Consider the following 16,135-nt stretch of genomic DNA (forward strand, 5'->3'; position numbering starts at 1 on the left):
TGCATGGTTTTAAGTCATTGTCACAGAATAGGTTATTGTTTAAAGCAGATTGGCTTTGATCTCGTTCTAGTTCCTTGCTTCTTTTTCAAGAAGCATTTCTGAATTGGGATGCAGGTAAACCTGAGTTTGTTTTGTGAAGGGCTTGACCTCTGATACATTTCCCAAAAGACTGAGTCAAGGAGTCTTTCAAGTCCTCCTCAGCAAATTTACTACAATACTTTATGTGATCGTGCATGCTATAAAATGATTGCACATATATTTGTATTTTTCAAGATGCATAGAAGCGTTCACAGGATTTGGAGGAAAAATATACAGAACACATACTGGTCTAAAATGCTATTTCTTGGCTGGTACCTGGTCCAAAAGTAAGTACTTTAGCACATCTCTAACACACTCGATAAGCTTGCTATTATTAACTAAAGACTGCATTTCAAGTACATTATGGCATCACTCGAAGTAATAGCAACTGAAATGTACCTACTTAATGGAATCGATCTTTCATAAAGACTGCAGTAAAGTATTATCAGAAGTCACTTATTGAACTTTATTTCTCAATGATATAATAAAAAGAAGCATGTCAGGAATAAAAATGTCATTTGTCATCTGCATCTCTGGCACCTCAGAAACGGTATCATAGAGCGGGGATGGGCCCTTCTCACACATCACAGTGAGCTTAAGGACTAGCCATCTCCTTAAGCCTCATGCCAAAAGAGACTTTTCTTCAGTGCCCAGAGTCAAAGACTAGTGTAATCCACTCATGTACATAGTCCTATGTTCCTGAGAAAGACCAATGTCACAGTATTGTTTTCACTAACAAGCCACCCTAGCGCTCTGGTTCCAAGCTTCCCCACACTATTAGGAATCTAAGTGATTAGAAAGATTCTACTTGCTTATTTTTTTTTCTGCCGTGTTTCTCTGGTTTGTCTCCAGTATGTTTGGTTTTCATAGTATATTTGCTAGCCGTGATGTCTTCAAGGACAATACAACATCTGCAATAAACCATAAGTGAACTAGGGGAAACAGTACAGATTAGGCATTCCTCCAGAAAAAGAATCAGTTTGGGGGAATGAGATCCCTCAGATATGGTATCTGAGTACTCAGGTTGCCAGGATGTAGACATCGAAAACTCTTTCCACCTATTGTCCCTTATAGTAAATGGAGATGGGTTTTCTGAAAAAATAACCTGTGGACATGTCTGTGAATTTTGCTTGCCCACGAAAAGATTCAATTTCATTCAAGTAGTTAATTAAGTCATATATTAGGAGACATCCTTATGAAACTAGCTGTGTGTCATTTGTGATAGATTGATTTAGGATGGTTTACCTTTACAATAGTGTGAAACTAAGACACATCCATTAGAAACTGTATTTCAAGTTTGGATTTTCTTCTGTTTCTGAATTAGCGCCGTGTGGTATGACACTCTTGTAGTGGAAAGCTGTAAAAGCCAGCTGATGGGCCTAGCCAATCAAATAATCAGTAGAAGAATATTCTGGTATTCTAAAGTCTTTTTTAGGTATGATGTAATGTTTTGGATGAGGAGTGTCTCCCACAGCCTTATGTATTGAACACTTGGTTCCTGATATGTGGTGCAATTTGGGAAGTTTCTGGAGCTTTTAGGATGTGGAGCCTTTTTGGAGAAAGTAGGCTAATGGGGGCTGGAGAGTATATAGTCTTGCTTCTATTTTCAGTTTGCTCTTTCTCATTCCTGTGTGAGGAGTTGTGGTCTCTTAGGTCCTGGGTATAGCTGACTTCTGCTACACCTCCTTCACTAGCATAGACTTTTCCACTAGACATCACAGCAAGATTATCTAGATTGTTATCTGTATTGCTGTTGGTCATAGTATTTCATCATGGCAGAAAAAAAAATGTAGCTAATAGACATGTCCAACCTGTGGCCTGCTGCCTGTATCCCAAGATAGTTTGAAGCTGGCCCAACACATTTGTAGAAGATGACGCCATGTCACAATGTCAATCAGCTGGGCACTGTAAACTGTCCCATGTGGGCAAGCTGGGACAGTTAGATTAACTGGAATTCATCTTTTACTCATAATGATGTTAATTTTGAACAGGTTTGTTGGATCATAACCCTTGTTAAATAGAGAAACATCTGTATTGGTTTCTGCCATAGTGTAAAAAATCAGAAGGTTAGGAAACTGTGGTAGCAACTGGCCTGAGTTTATTCCTGCCTCTTTAGTCATACACATGCCTCAATCTTCTCTATTCTTTACCAGAGAACATGCATGTACATTTTTAATGACTATATCCACAGTCACTTATACTCACTACCTGGCTCCTATATGCACTTGAGTTTGGGGATATTGCTCATAAGGCCTCTGTCTCCACAAACTGTGCTAATAATCCACACCGTGACAAGGATCCTGAAGAGAAATAAACTCCAATGCCCTAGAATCAAGGACAAAGTGGGTGGTATATGTCAAATGCATATAGAATTAACCTATTCTCTTTCTTTCCTTTTTATATTTGCATGCAGTGTTTTCTCAAATGAATTGCTGGTGTGTTTTCCTTGAATGTTTAATTAATACAGTAAACAAACACCTTATTTTTAAATTTAAATTATTAATCAGGAATTGCATTTATCCTGGTATCTGGAAATACAGCGTTCTATCCACCGCCTGCCCCCCTGAAAAAAAGTCCATGTGGTTCAGTGATTAGAGAATTGAACTGACAGTATGATGGGGTATCTTCAAGCCTAAAACAGACTTAAAGATACAGAAACAAATGACTGCCCTGGGAAGGAACTGGATACAGTAATAAGATACTGAAAGTTAAATGTCTCTAGATTCTAATCTGGCTTCAGTGGTACGTACTGGATAGTTTTAGATAACACATTCCTCTTGCACGGCAGTTAGTTTCCTCATCTGTAGCATACTTTTTGTTCCTCTCAGAGTTGGGGAGGAAAAATGTGCTCATTATAATAAAAGACATTTCACGAACTATAAATCATGGGATAATATTGATAGTAATTGTCTTAAAAATCCTACTGATAAAATAAGGCTGGTGGTTTTCCTGCTGACTCTTATTCATGCTGTATATTTCGAGGATTAAGCCAGGTCCTGAAATAGCCAATCTACTGTACTGCAGCATATGCAACTAAGCATGCAAATGCAAGAGAAACAATAAAAAAGTAAAAAAATGAGCTCTTTAAGTCCATTGATAACAAACACTTTATTCTAAGAATGTGCATGTGGAGAACAATACAAGTCCCACAGGGTGCTGGGTGTCAGGCTGTAAAAAGGGAGGCCCTGATTTGGACATGGAAAGTGAAGCAAACCCATCATTAAAGATCCCGCATGAGAAGTGACAAGGTGAGTTAGTACAAACTCTGAGCAAACCTTACCATTATGTTTAATTAAACACGAGTCTATTCTTCATACCGCAAGCTCATTTAGAAGTGGCATCAGGTGTAGTGTTTCTGCTGAGATGTTTGGTTAGTTTTTTTTTTTCCTTGACTCAGTTACTATGCATACTCACTATCTTCTCAAAGGGACCTACCTGTTTATATGCCTCACATTCTTCTCTGGTTAAGACGAAAATGAAAAACTTTCCACAGCACCTAGAAAGTGACACTTTAAGTCTAAAGATATAAGAACACTTAATTTTGAGATTTTGTGACCTTCTGGATTACCTAGTGAGCCAATTACATTATCTTTGCCACCACGCATAATACTATGAAATGAGAAGCCTCATGCCAGTTTGTCTTTGGGGATGCTTGCAGGCACTGACTGGGGTTTTTAAATTGTACTATATCTAAAGCACAGATTTGTGGGGTCTACTTGCTTGGATTACAGGGTGAGGCTGAGTTACGTAAGGATGAACAGAAACAATTCTCATTGAGCTTTACTGAATCTCTTGCAGAGTGCATTGTCAATACATGAAAATGCTTCTGAAGTCCTCACTTGCTTGATTTAAAATAGAGTGTAATAGCCTGGCATTACTCAGATTAATTTTATGTACAATACAGAAGAGCTCCATGGGAAGGCTCACATGATGTGACTGCCTATTCAAGAAATAGAAAATTGTTCAGCTGTTATCTCATTTAATCCTTACATCAAGCCAAAGGGACAACACTGGATGCCAATTTATAAAAAAGAAAAAAATCAAGGGATCTCAATAGTTAATGTAACTAGACCAAAGGCCCATAGCTAATCATCAGTGAACCTGAGGATTGTACTCAGACACAGATGACTCCAAAGCCTGTTTCCTTTTTTTATGGATTATTCAGAAATCATCTAGGACACCAAGGGCCAAATGGCATAAGCAGACCCAACAGAGAATCATTAACTGGTGAATGGAAAATGAAATACAGTTGATCCAGACCATAGGATATTATTTGTCCACAAGAAGGAACGAAGTACCAGTGTGCTCTGTAAGATAGCGAACTTTGCAAAAATGATGCTAAGTTGGAGAAGACAGTTTGAAAAGTGCATACACTGCATGGCTCCGTTTAAATGAAGTGTCCAAAACAGGGAAATCTAGAGAGATGAAGACAATTAATGGTTGCTTTGTAGGGGCAATGAATTTTGTAAAGGCGTGGCAAATGACATCTACAGGGTTCTGGGTTTCGTATGGGCATGGCGAAATATTCTAACATTAGTTTCACTATGGTTGTTCAATGCTATAAACATACTTGAAACCATTCCACTGCATACTTTAAAGACATGAAAATATGTACACACACACACACACACACACACACACTGTGTAAGTTGTATCTCAACTATGCATAAGATAAGGCAAAAGACATCGTGGCAACGATGAAAATAGCCAACAGTCCCAGGAAGGCTACAGCATGTATAAGGGGTCACCAGCACCATGTCACTTTCACTGAAGAATATGGAGAACAATACAGAGTTTCATGCAGGGAGAGTTGTTATAACCTCTGATGGACATGCTTGCTCATGGCTCTGCTGAAAGGGTTTTCTTCAGAGATTCCTCTTCCTTTGCTTATCAGTTTCAATAGCTTGAAGTCATATTGCATGGGCTCAACTGATAGTCAATGGTAATATTTGCTTTGGGAATCTTGTATATAGTATAACGATAAGGTCTGCTGATTCACCTAAGCAGATGGACAGTCTCCACGGCCAAAGACCTATCAGTTGCTTCCATGCCTCTCACCACTGCCTTTTTCTACTACTCCTCGCTTCTCCCCATCCTCAGCGGTAATAAGTTCCCTTGGCCTGGAGGGAGGAGGAGGGGCACAGATAATACATGTTGAGAGGTAAATTGGTTGAAAATTTAGGTGTCATTTTCTTTCCATCAAAGAGAAGTAAAGGATGCAAATAGTTTACAGCTCTCCAGGAAACCATTCTTTTCATACAGAGGATAGTTGTTGGTGAGCGCTTGCGTCATGTGTTTTAAACACGCAGTGATTTTTTTCTGCATATCACTTACAAATGAAGTGGAAAATCTTTTGATGGTTAAAATAAAATTACTTAGAAAAAGCCACCCTAATAGTAGCTGACCATAAAATCTTGGCCAAGGATGGAGGAAGGTTTGCATTATGTCTACACTAATTTCAAAGTCACCACCAACTTTCTGTGTAATTCCCTGGTGCAAGTTTGTACATCTTTATAATGCCTTCAGAATAATTTATCACATAGTAAAGATTTTAAAAAATCATTATCCTTTTGATCTAAAAATCCTTATACTTCAACTTTAATAAGTTCTTTCTGAAGAAGTTGCCACGTATTTTTTACTCCTAGGAGAAATCAACAGCAGAACATTCTAGCAAGGTTTTAGGATCATCTAATCCCACTTTTAAAATTTTCATGTAGTTCTTTCTTTCTAGTTGTTGTGTCTATCTACAATGACACGTACTTTAGGGTTCAAAATAGAAAGATTTGTGGAAATCAGAGACAAAAACCTAACAGTGCAGAATTAACTGGGAAGAACACCAAGATATTTTTCATGCTAGTTTAAAGTTAGTTTACTGTTTAGATGTATTTCTTTTCTACAACAAACATATTGATATAACATAAGTAAGCAGTTAACAGTGACTTGTGTTTTTTTGTTGGCTACTTTATATAGTTATAATTTTACTATCAAAAGTCAAGGGTGGCACATTTCAGCTTAGTTTGGCACCCTAAGAATCACTATAGACAATGTAGCTTCTATGCACTCAGACCTACTACAGATCTCAATACAGGGATGTATTAAAGTAAGTTTGATTAACTCATATTTAAAATAAAAATCTTGAACACACACACACACACACACACACACACACACTTCTTAAGCTTTTAAATCCTCTTTGAGGAAACAAACTAGAACCCTAACCAAATCTTTTCTCCCTTGTTCCTTGTAGAGGCTTTACCTCAAATCCACCAAAAGCTGTACAATTTGGAGCTGTTAGGCCTTCCTATGCATTAGCTTTAAGCATATGTTCCTTTTATGAGGTTCTCAGAGGAGTACAGAAAGAAACGGAAATTAACTCAAATGATCACACTGTATCACTGCTTCATCTGAGAGTGGTCACCCAGGGGTGGATTAGGCAGCGTGGTTGTAAGTCTCAGGGTTCTGCTCCTGCTGGCTCCAAAGAAGGCTCTTTAAACACTGGTTAATCTATAGAGCAATTGTGTCTTAACATTCCTACTAGTGCAAGAACAAAGTGCATTAAAAGTCTAACAGCTATTTATTAAGTGCTCATTATAGGATGAGAATTGGGGTGGGCATTTAGAATATCACGGCATCCCTTTCTAAGTATAATGGGATATAATTCCCTTCCATTATGAGATGGAGGGAAGAGAGAACCTATCCATGTCTTTGTAGAAGCGAAGAGAAACTGAGGTTACTTACAAGTGAGGTATCTATTCCATGTACTCCTCAGTATACATGTTTAAAATATTAGCTCCATCCCTCCATGCTTACATTAGGATCTGTACATACACTGGGCATGCTGTCTTTCTACAGACATTCCCTATGCCATGTTGTGGATATAAAATCATCTGCTCTCTATTCTTTCTTCATTTATTTTGAGACAGGATCTTACTGTGTGGCCCTGATGGGCCTGAAATTTACTATATATCCCAAGCTGGCCTTGAAATCAAAGACATTCACCTGCCTCTGCCTCCTGAGGGCTGGGATGAAAGACAAGTGCCACCATGCCTGACTGCATTTGCTACTTTAAAGCTTGGGACACTTTTCCGAGGTGGTTCTTCTCATCTCTGATTATAATTTCACATCTTGTTTAGAATAGAACCCAAGGAAGATGTAAAGTTAATATTATGCACTAGTTCACATAGTTCCACAGCAACCTATCAGAGTGAGTATTTATATTCCCTTTTGTCTTTTTCCTGGTGATAAAATATAGCCTGGAAACTTTAAGAAACTGGCTGGCTACCCAGTTTTTAAATAGAAGAGATGGGATTCAAATCCAAATTTGTCTGAACCCCAAACCAAAGATTAAATGGCTTTTATTTTTAAAAAATGATACTCATCGTCTTGTCCGATTTCACAGAGGTGATGGATTATATGGCAGGTAAAGACTCAAAGGAAAGGGAGATGGACCATTAACCAGGCATGTAGGGGGTGTGATGTGAAATGGGAAGGGGAACACATTCTCTACTGCTCTGGTTTCCTCCTTGCCTTTATCCCTCCCATTGAGGAAATGACAAGGATAAGCTGAAACTACAACTGTAGACAACTCAAACCAACCAATCACCATCAACGCTGCTCTGGTATAGAAGACAGACAGCTTTCTTTACTTTCAGAAATTCAGAGTTCTTTTTTTTTAAATTTATTTATTGTATGTAAATACACTGTAGCTGTCTTCAGACACCCCACAAGAGGGCATCAGATCTAATATGGATGGATGTGAGCCACCATGTGGTTGCTGGGATTTGAACTCATGACCTCCGGAAGACCAGTCAGTGCTCTTAACCACTGAGCCATCTCACCAGCCCGAAATTCAGAGTTCTAATGCAGCCGTCCACTCCTACTTTGTGATTTCTAAGACATTAATTAGTTAGACATTGGTTATTTAGGTTTAAATGGATCATTGAAACTTATTTGTTCCAAAAGTTCTGGTTGTACATGGGACAGCAGAGATGGTTTGGTGGTTAAGAGTGTGTACTGTGCTTGCAGAAGAGCCCTATGTTTGGTGGTTTACATGTAAGGTGGTTTACATCTGGCTGTATCTCCAGCTCCAAGGGATCTAATACCTCTGGTCCCTGTGAGTACTATACACATATGTCTTAGTACACATGTGTACATATGGACAAACACATATGCACAACTAAAAGTAATAAACTTGTAACTTCAGAATAACTGCTCTGGTAGGAGATAGTGGTTTGTTTAAATAATCCATCGTTAAAGCATATTTTCAAGATGTTAGCCTTATTTGTAATGTTTTGCATTCTGTCCAAGTGACAGATGAAAGACTTCCAGGTTTACAAAAATCCTCAAATGCTACAGAAGCCATGGGACTTTGCAAACCACCAGTCACCGTCAGCAAACACAATACATATATACCAAATTCAATAATTTCAAATATCAGCTTCTCGACATTAAGTACTTATACTCTGGACTGAGGTCTTTTTGGATATAATGGATATCTAATAGATATTGTCACAGAGTATCACTAGGTAAAGGTGGAAATTTCTAAATACTAAGAAAGAGCTACTGTGCAGAATTTATCACTTCAAGAGAGGCAGGGCAGCAGAAGACCTTTGGACTTCTGCGTAGTTACTCTTGTCTCCTTTCCATTAGCCATTTTAGTTAAACACCAGTGTCCACCTCTCTTTGAAATGCTCCATCAACCATTTTCAATGTCAAACCCAAAGGGCTCTTCTCTTTTTTAATCCTATTGCCTCTTCTCAACCTTGGGATATCCTGCCAACCTATGCTCCACCCTCTTCCTTTGCAAATTTACCTTCCTTAGATTGTTTCCTGATAGATGGCTTTTTCTAGAAACCTGTCCTTGACAGGATCCCCCTGTATCCCTCTGCAGGACATCTCACCTGCTGACATAATCCCCATTACAAGCTATGGGTGATGATTCTGCATCTGTTTTCTGAGGCTCACACCTCACCTTGTTTCTCCTCTGGCATTGTTTTTAGTGCTCACCATATATCTTGACAGTGAAGTTTTAAGAAAATCTGCACTCAATACTTTCCAAAACCAAAACGCATCTCTGTACCATTTTCTTCTCTTTGGCTCTTGGGTATTGACTGTCTTCTGAGCTGTTTCTCCCACTTCAATTCCTTCAAAATGCTTGGTGTCCTTCATCTCTACATGCACCCTTCTGTCCACTCATAGATATTGCTAACCTCTGTCAAGTGAGCCGCAAATCTCTCCTTACCACTTGCTTTTTCTTTGCTCCCATTGCTTCAACGGAGACGCTATTACCTTTTAACCTTCCAATTCTTTTGTTCAGTTCTCTGCCTCCCAACCTAGATCCGGGTCAGAATAGTTCCCTAAATATAAATGTAATCAGTCTATTTCCTTGTTAATAACCTTTAGTGGCCATGTGCTTTTTTGGGGGGAGAGGAGTTAAAATGAAATTAATATTACTTTTTTTTTCTTAAAATTTGGATGTAGTACCTGTTCTTTTCTATGGAGAAATCTTTATTCTCCAACCATACTAGCAAAGAGACACCTCCCAACCAAACACATTTCTACAAGTTTCATCTTACAAGCCACCCTTTTCTCTTCTACATTTCACAGTCTTTCTCTAGTTTAAGGACCTACCCTAACATCGACTTTTTATGGAACCTTTAATCATACAATAATATATGTACTGCTATCAAGCCTATTTCAGATACTTTTCTCATTCATGCATACTTATGTATAGGTATTTCCGTTTCACCAAAGGAAAGAGGTAGGCTCACAGTTGATGCAATTTTATGTTTCCCACAGGCTGGGGAGAGACAATGGTCTCATTTCTCAGAAATGGACTTAATTACCATGCCGCTCTCTTTCCATCACTATGTAGCATCTCTTTCTTCCTGCTAGGATATGAGTTACTAGAGGGCAGGGATTATGTGAAATTTATCTTTGTATTTCCAGTTCTCAGCATGTAGTAGATATTCAATAAATGTTTGATGACTTGTGTTCAGCATGAGAGAAGCTGCACTGTTCTCCCGCACTGAACGGCACTCGGCACCACAGCCCACGAAGGGCTTCTTGTGTATGTTTGATCCCCCATCTCACTCGGCTCAGCCTGGCTCATTACTGGCTTTGATTCCTTCTCAACTCCTTTTATCATAAACTCTGTGAGTCTGGGATGGTTGCATCTCTCTGTTTACTGGATTAGACTTCTTAATTAATATTTAACTTCCTTTCCTTGAAGAGGGAAATGAAAGCAAAAGTGAAATCACCTTCTAGAATTTACTTTTGATATACAAGGCAGACCTCCCACTTGTGACAGGTTCCCAGAAAGAGGACAGCCACCCTAAGTGAAAATGATCTAATCTTCATCGCCTTGAGTGCTGGATCAATCCAAGAGCGGGGATTTACATTTTCTGCCCAAAGGACTCGATGGCCAAGGGTTATGAAGGAGCCTCAGAAATCAAATTTAATCACTTGCCTGTGATAAATCTATAAACTTTAAAGCAGTCTAAATTGATTAAATACAGCAACAAAGAAAATTATTTTAAAACAGCAATATAAAAAATAATCAGGGTATGGAGAGAGTACTCACGGGGTGACTGACTTTGTGCTATAAGCAGAAAATGTATCATCTCAATTAATAAACAGTAAAAGGAAAGTGTGGTTTCAAACCCCCGCCATTTTATAGATGCGGAAACTAGCTTGTTTAATTTGTCAGGTTCATGAAGCCTATGTTAGATGAAACTTAGAGTCGATTACTGACAGCACTTAAAATCCATACATTGTATGCAGTGGTACAGACCAGTTATTTCAGCACTTGGAATGTGGAGATAGGTGGGTCAAGAATTCAAAGTCACCCTTGGGTTTGCAGCAAGGTGGAAGGGTAGCCTGAGCTACAGGAGGCCCTGTCTCAAACAACAAAGAAACAAAGAAACAAAACCCTTCTAGTTATTCACCACCCTGCCTTGTCTCTCTCAAATTCATATTAGGGAAAATAATATTGACAGCCATAGATGCATTCAGCTGCCCCTGCAAATGGCTAGGTCCTGAGAGAACTACATAAAGGTACACGTTCACTACTCTTTTTTCACTTAAACACCTCTGCTTCTCCCACTTAGATGTTACACAGTCATGGTGCTTGGAGTGATTATACTTATTAGATTTTCATCATAGGAACAAATTGGAAGCTGAAAGGAGGTCACGGGCACAGGTAACACAGTTTATCTAGGGGAAGACAGTGATAATGAAATCTTTGATGTTTTTAAAGCTCTCAAGCTCACTTAATGGATTCTAGAGAGAATGATCCTGACTCATGTTTTGGAGTCTGCGTTTTCTTGATTCAAATTTTAGAGAAGCTAAGGTATCTGAGATCAAGTTGGCATTTTGGTGTGTTTCAAGGGTTGATACCATGTCTTAACCTACCATTTCAGCAGAGATAAAAACACAATCTCGAACAGTATCACGAGAGATGTGTCATTTTTTAGAAGGTGAGAAATGATCCTGGAGTTGTCCCCTGTATTTCCCCGAATTTGCTAATTCACAAGGCTATTAACTGCCTCCAAAATGAGAAGGGTTGGTGGTCCTATGTTTAAGCATGGGCACATGTAACCTCAGCACTACAGCTGGACCATCCTGTTTGTCATGGGTTCCATGGTCGCCTTTATGAAGCACAATGAAAATACCTCTTGGGCATGCTCATTCATTTGCAGGCTGAGAAGATCGCTGTGGTTTAAAGATATCCCCTGAAATGTATGTGTTGGAAACATAATCTGCAATGCAAGAGTTCGGGCAGTAGGCTTTGTAAGAACTGGTCAGTACTTAGTTCTTGTCACTGTTCTGTGATTGAGCAATTCTATGAAGCAGAGCTGGCACCTCTTGCTCTTTTACTCCCCTGAGTGAGCTTTCCATCTTCTATCTGGGAATGAAATAGGGAGAAGACCTTGTGCCCGGTGTGGTTTTTCTCAACCTTATGCTTCTCACTTCTAGAGATGTAAGAACTATTTTTCAATTACCTAGTCTGTGTTTTTGGTTATAGTAATACGAAAAAGATGAAAATAAATAGTGCTGTGATTACTTTGAAACTCACTGCATTGCATCAAATGTAAAAGAAAGCCAAGCCTCCCCATGGCTATAGTTTTGCTAAGCCTTTCCTGATCTTCTATACCCTTTCTTTTCTACATACATTTCCCTTTCTCTAATTCCTTCATCCTACTCTTTCCCCTCTTTCCATCCTCCTCACACAGTTTTGTGTCTTTTCTTGCAAAAAGATGCCCCAGATGCTATTGAAACAATAGGGTTTCTGTAGGATGTATTCCCTACCTCTGATTTTCTTCCCATTTCTTACGAACCCAGCTACTTGTACTAAAGGGTGACTCTATGACTTCTCTAACCCAACAAGCTGATTGCTGCCTTAAACTAGGAAACTAGATTAGGACTGTTAATCCAGGCTCATTAATACAACTGAATTAATGGCCACTTTGGCTTCTCCTTCTGCCCCTATCATCAAACATCCAGATAGGCTCCAGACAGTCACAGTTCTCTGTCTGTTAATATCCAGCACCTCCATTTCTGGTCTTCCGCTCTCACTTGTTGTACCTTCTATACCTATGCACACCAATAGCTGAGATGTATCGAAGTCACATGTCTAAGTGTACACCCAGCATTCTTTTTTAAAAAAAAAATTATTTATTTAATGTATATAAATACACTGTAGCTGTCTTCAGACATACCAGAAGAGGGCATTGGGTCTCATTCCAGATGGTCGTGAGACATCATGTGGTTGCTGGGAATTGAACTCAGCACCACTGGAAGAGCAGTCAATGCTCTTAACCAGTGAGCCATCTCTCCACATCCAGTATTCTTGGTTCACTGAAAATGCTGCTCCTCCCAAGGTCTTCACTGATCCCCTTCAGTACTCTCAAGTAATGTCAAGTTTTCCATCCTGTGTCCTTCTGTCATTGGTAATGATGAGTAAAGGCTATACATACTATCTCTTGTCATGATGCTTGCTTGGCATCATACTTATTCAAGGATCTAGGGACATCCTCAGATTTGCATGTCTCATATCCAGAGGATGTGCCTCATTTCCTCTAAATACTGCTACCACTACTCCCTTTGCAACCACACCATTACACTTCACTGGGGAATAATGTAAACTTCTGGCTCTCTAAATCACTCTTTTAGACAGTGGATGTCTTATGTCCATAGTTGTTTCCATTTTGATATTGATATAGGCAATTCTTTCAAGACCTACTTCTTTCTTTGAATTCCTTCTACTACTGATCTTATCTTTCCTCAAGTCCTAGCAATTCATAGGTCAACATCACACTTTGTCATTGTTGTCAGCTGCAAGAGATCTTCCATCTCAGTTTTGGGCTTACTTTACTAGTTCATATGTCTCTTGTAGCTTAACCCCTTCAGATTTTACTGTATCTCAGATCGACTGATTTTATGATGGTATAGTCTTCTTTTTCTCATCTTCACTGGGCTTAACTTCATGGTGGATCATTACGTAATTGCTTACTTATTTTCTGCCTTGTTGTCACTAACATTTAGGTGGGCAAAGCAAATGCTATTGTTACCTCATTCTTTGCTTATTCTTTTACTTATATTTGTTGGTAGCATATTAATCTAAATATATACATGCATGGAAAATAGCACCCTCCCCTCTCCTACAACCCTTCACACATCTACCTTGAAATTTCTAATGCCTCTCTATGTTCTCCCAGGTTGTCAACAATAATTTCCATTTCACTGAGAAAACTGAGGTAAAACATAAATGTCATAGGCAGTCACCACATATTTACCCATCTTTTGGAATTTTTCCTCTCCACTTGTCATAAATTCTGTGCTCTTGTCCTCCTAGAATAGCTCTTTGACTCAGCCAAACAGCATTTAGTCCCAATTCCCCACTCCAAATACACACACACACACACACACACACACACAAATTCACACACCATGTTGTGGAAAGTCATCCACTTTTACTTGATGATCACCTCACATGGTAACTTCCTCTGGAAAATTTCTCATAGCTACAACTACAAATAATGTTTTATCAGCTATGTGGATGTCCTGTAGCCTAGTAAAGTTGACTTACAAATTAACCATAATACCATATTATCAATCACGTGAGGATGCCTGTCAGGTGTATTTATGTTCCCAGATGACTATCCGTTATTAAATTAATTTTCTCTCTTTTTTGTATAATTATTGAGGTTTTTTTCTAGTCCAATCTCCTCTGAAATCAGAAAACACAAGAAGAGTAGAAAAATCAGAGACTATGGGTTGAGAGATTGTAGAACCACATCAAAACAGATAGTGATCAGAAATCCTAGCAAGAATTGGATAAACTGGAATGACAAAGAGAATTGTTGTGTAGGTAGCATACCTTCCATCTTGCCTACCCAACATTTAACGAGTACTCAGAATTTGCCTGCAGCCTCTCCTTTACCTTTCTCTTTTGTTAAATTCATCTGCTTCTATGACTATACTGAGATACTGTTATGTGATTGGTGTTCAAACTGACAGGTTGGCCCCAATCTGTCCTGTGGGTTTTATTCTTCATAATGATACAACTATTTACCTTTCTGTTTGGTTGTCTTACTTCATGAGGAAAACTATGACTGAGTCTCCCAATCACCATATTCCCAGGGCGTTCACTAAACTTAGTGCTTAAGATCCTAATACTAAAGTTAAAAATCTTTGGCATTTCTTTTACATTGGCTCCTATATTCTCACCACTGTTGCTTCGAATATTCTATCTCTGAATACGGTAGATATATTCTAGATATATTCTACAGTCATTTACTGCTCAGTTATGGTGAAGGCTATACTTTTCCCCCTCTGCTACCCTAAATCTAGAAGGAATGAGTCAATAACATGCAAAAGAACTCAAATGGATGATAGTCACACACAACCACAGATTTCCCACAATTTCACCGAGGATCTGGAATGTTGAGAATTTCTGTCACAATGACTAGGAACATTACACATATGCAGGTGCTCATCTAGCTGAACAAGCTAAAGAAATCAGACAGACAGACGAGAAGAAGGACAGTGTGTTCTCTAGAAAGTGTAAATATCCCAGTTGGGCTGCAACCAAAAATATATTTAGAAGAGAGTAGGAGCAAGGTCTAAAATCATAAATTGGACTGTGTTGCAGAGGGACTAAAATACCACAGTGGGACAGATTAAGTTGATTTGTGCACTTCCTGCCTTCCCAATGTACCTTGTTGTTCCTCGTCATAAATGCGTATCAGCGGAAATGGAAGACAGCCTGTATTGTCTTAATTGTCCTATATTTCACCGAGGTCTTTTCCTTTCTGAATTTACAAAGGAATACCCTGGAATATTGAAATTTTTCTGTATGTTTCTCCCCTATAACATCAATTATTAAGCAGCATAGTATATTAGCACAGCCGTACGCTTATTATAATAGTAATTGCTTCCACACGATTATTTTCAGAGTATTTCCTTATGTAGTGAGATATTTATCTTGCATGTAGAACTACCTATTTTGTAAAAAAAAAATACCAGTCACAGGAACACCACTGTGTTTATGATTACAAACCTCATTGAATCAAAGGCGCCATAGATGGAGGAAGTTTTAAGAATATTTAATAGATCATTTGCTGGATTCTATCTCTTCAAGGTGCCCGGCAGGTTATCTTGGTAGATGTGAATTTCCTTTCATTGTACAGAATGCAATTCTATCCTTGCATAGTTATAAATTAACAATCTGAAATGAAGTCCTGCATTCTAAACAACCACTGAAATATTTAATACGGAAACAAAACACCCACTCTCCTCAGGGCTAACTCTTTTGGTGAACATGGCAATTTTAAACAGCTTTCCTCTAGCATGCTCTCTCTCTCTCTCTCTCTCTCTCTCTCTCTCTCTCTCTCTCTCTCCCCCCTCATTCTTTTTTACCTTCTCTCCTTTCCTTCCATATCCTTTCTTTTAGATTCCATGCCTATAAATAATATGTAAAGCACCTACATAGAGGAAAATAGTCATGAAAGGTGGATGGAGGGAGAGAAAGAAGGAAAGCTGGTGGGTGGGAGAA

General features: G+C 38.8%; 1 protein-coding gene across 5 annotated transcripts in view; it reads right to left on the bottom strand.

Annotated features, from left to right (window-relative positions):
* The window catches only part of Tenm2 (teneurin transmembrane protein 2), a 939,787-nt gene that overhangs the window by 834,762 nt on the left and 88,890 nt on the right, over nucleotides 1–16,135 (bottom strand). The window contains exon 3 of one of the 5 annotated variants that reach the window (XM_028756456.1): nucleotides 15,060–15,077. The exons of the other annotated variants lie outside the window; for them this stretch is intronic. Within the exon in view, the coding sequence (XP_028612289.1) occupies nucleotides 15,060–15,077 (18 nt within the window). The remainder of the gene's footprint in view (nucleotides 1–15,059; nucleotides 15,078–16,135) is intronic. 5 annotated transcript variants of the gene reach the window in all.

This window comes from Grammomys surdaster, unplaced genomic scaffold, assembly GCF_004785775.1.
Source record: "Grammomys surdaster isolate TR1022 unplaced genomic scaffold, NIH_TR_1.0 126121, whole genome shotgun sequence".
Classification (NCBI taxonomy): Eukaryota; Metazoa; Chordata; class Mammalia; order Rodentia; family Muridae; genus Grammomys; species Grammomys surdaster.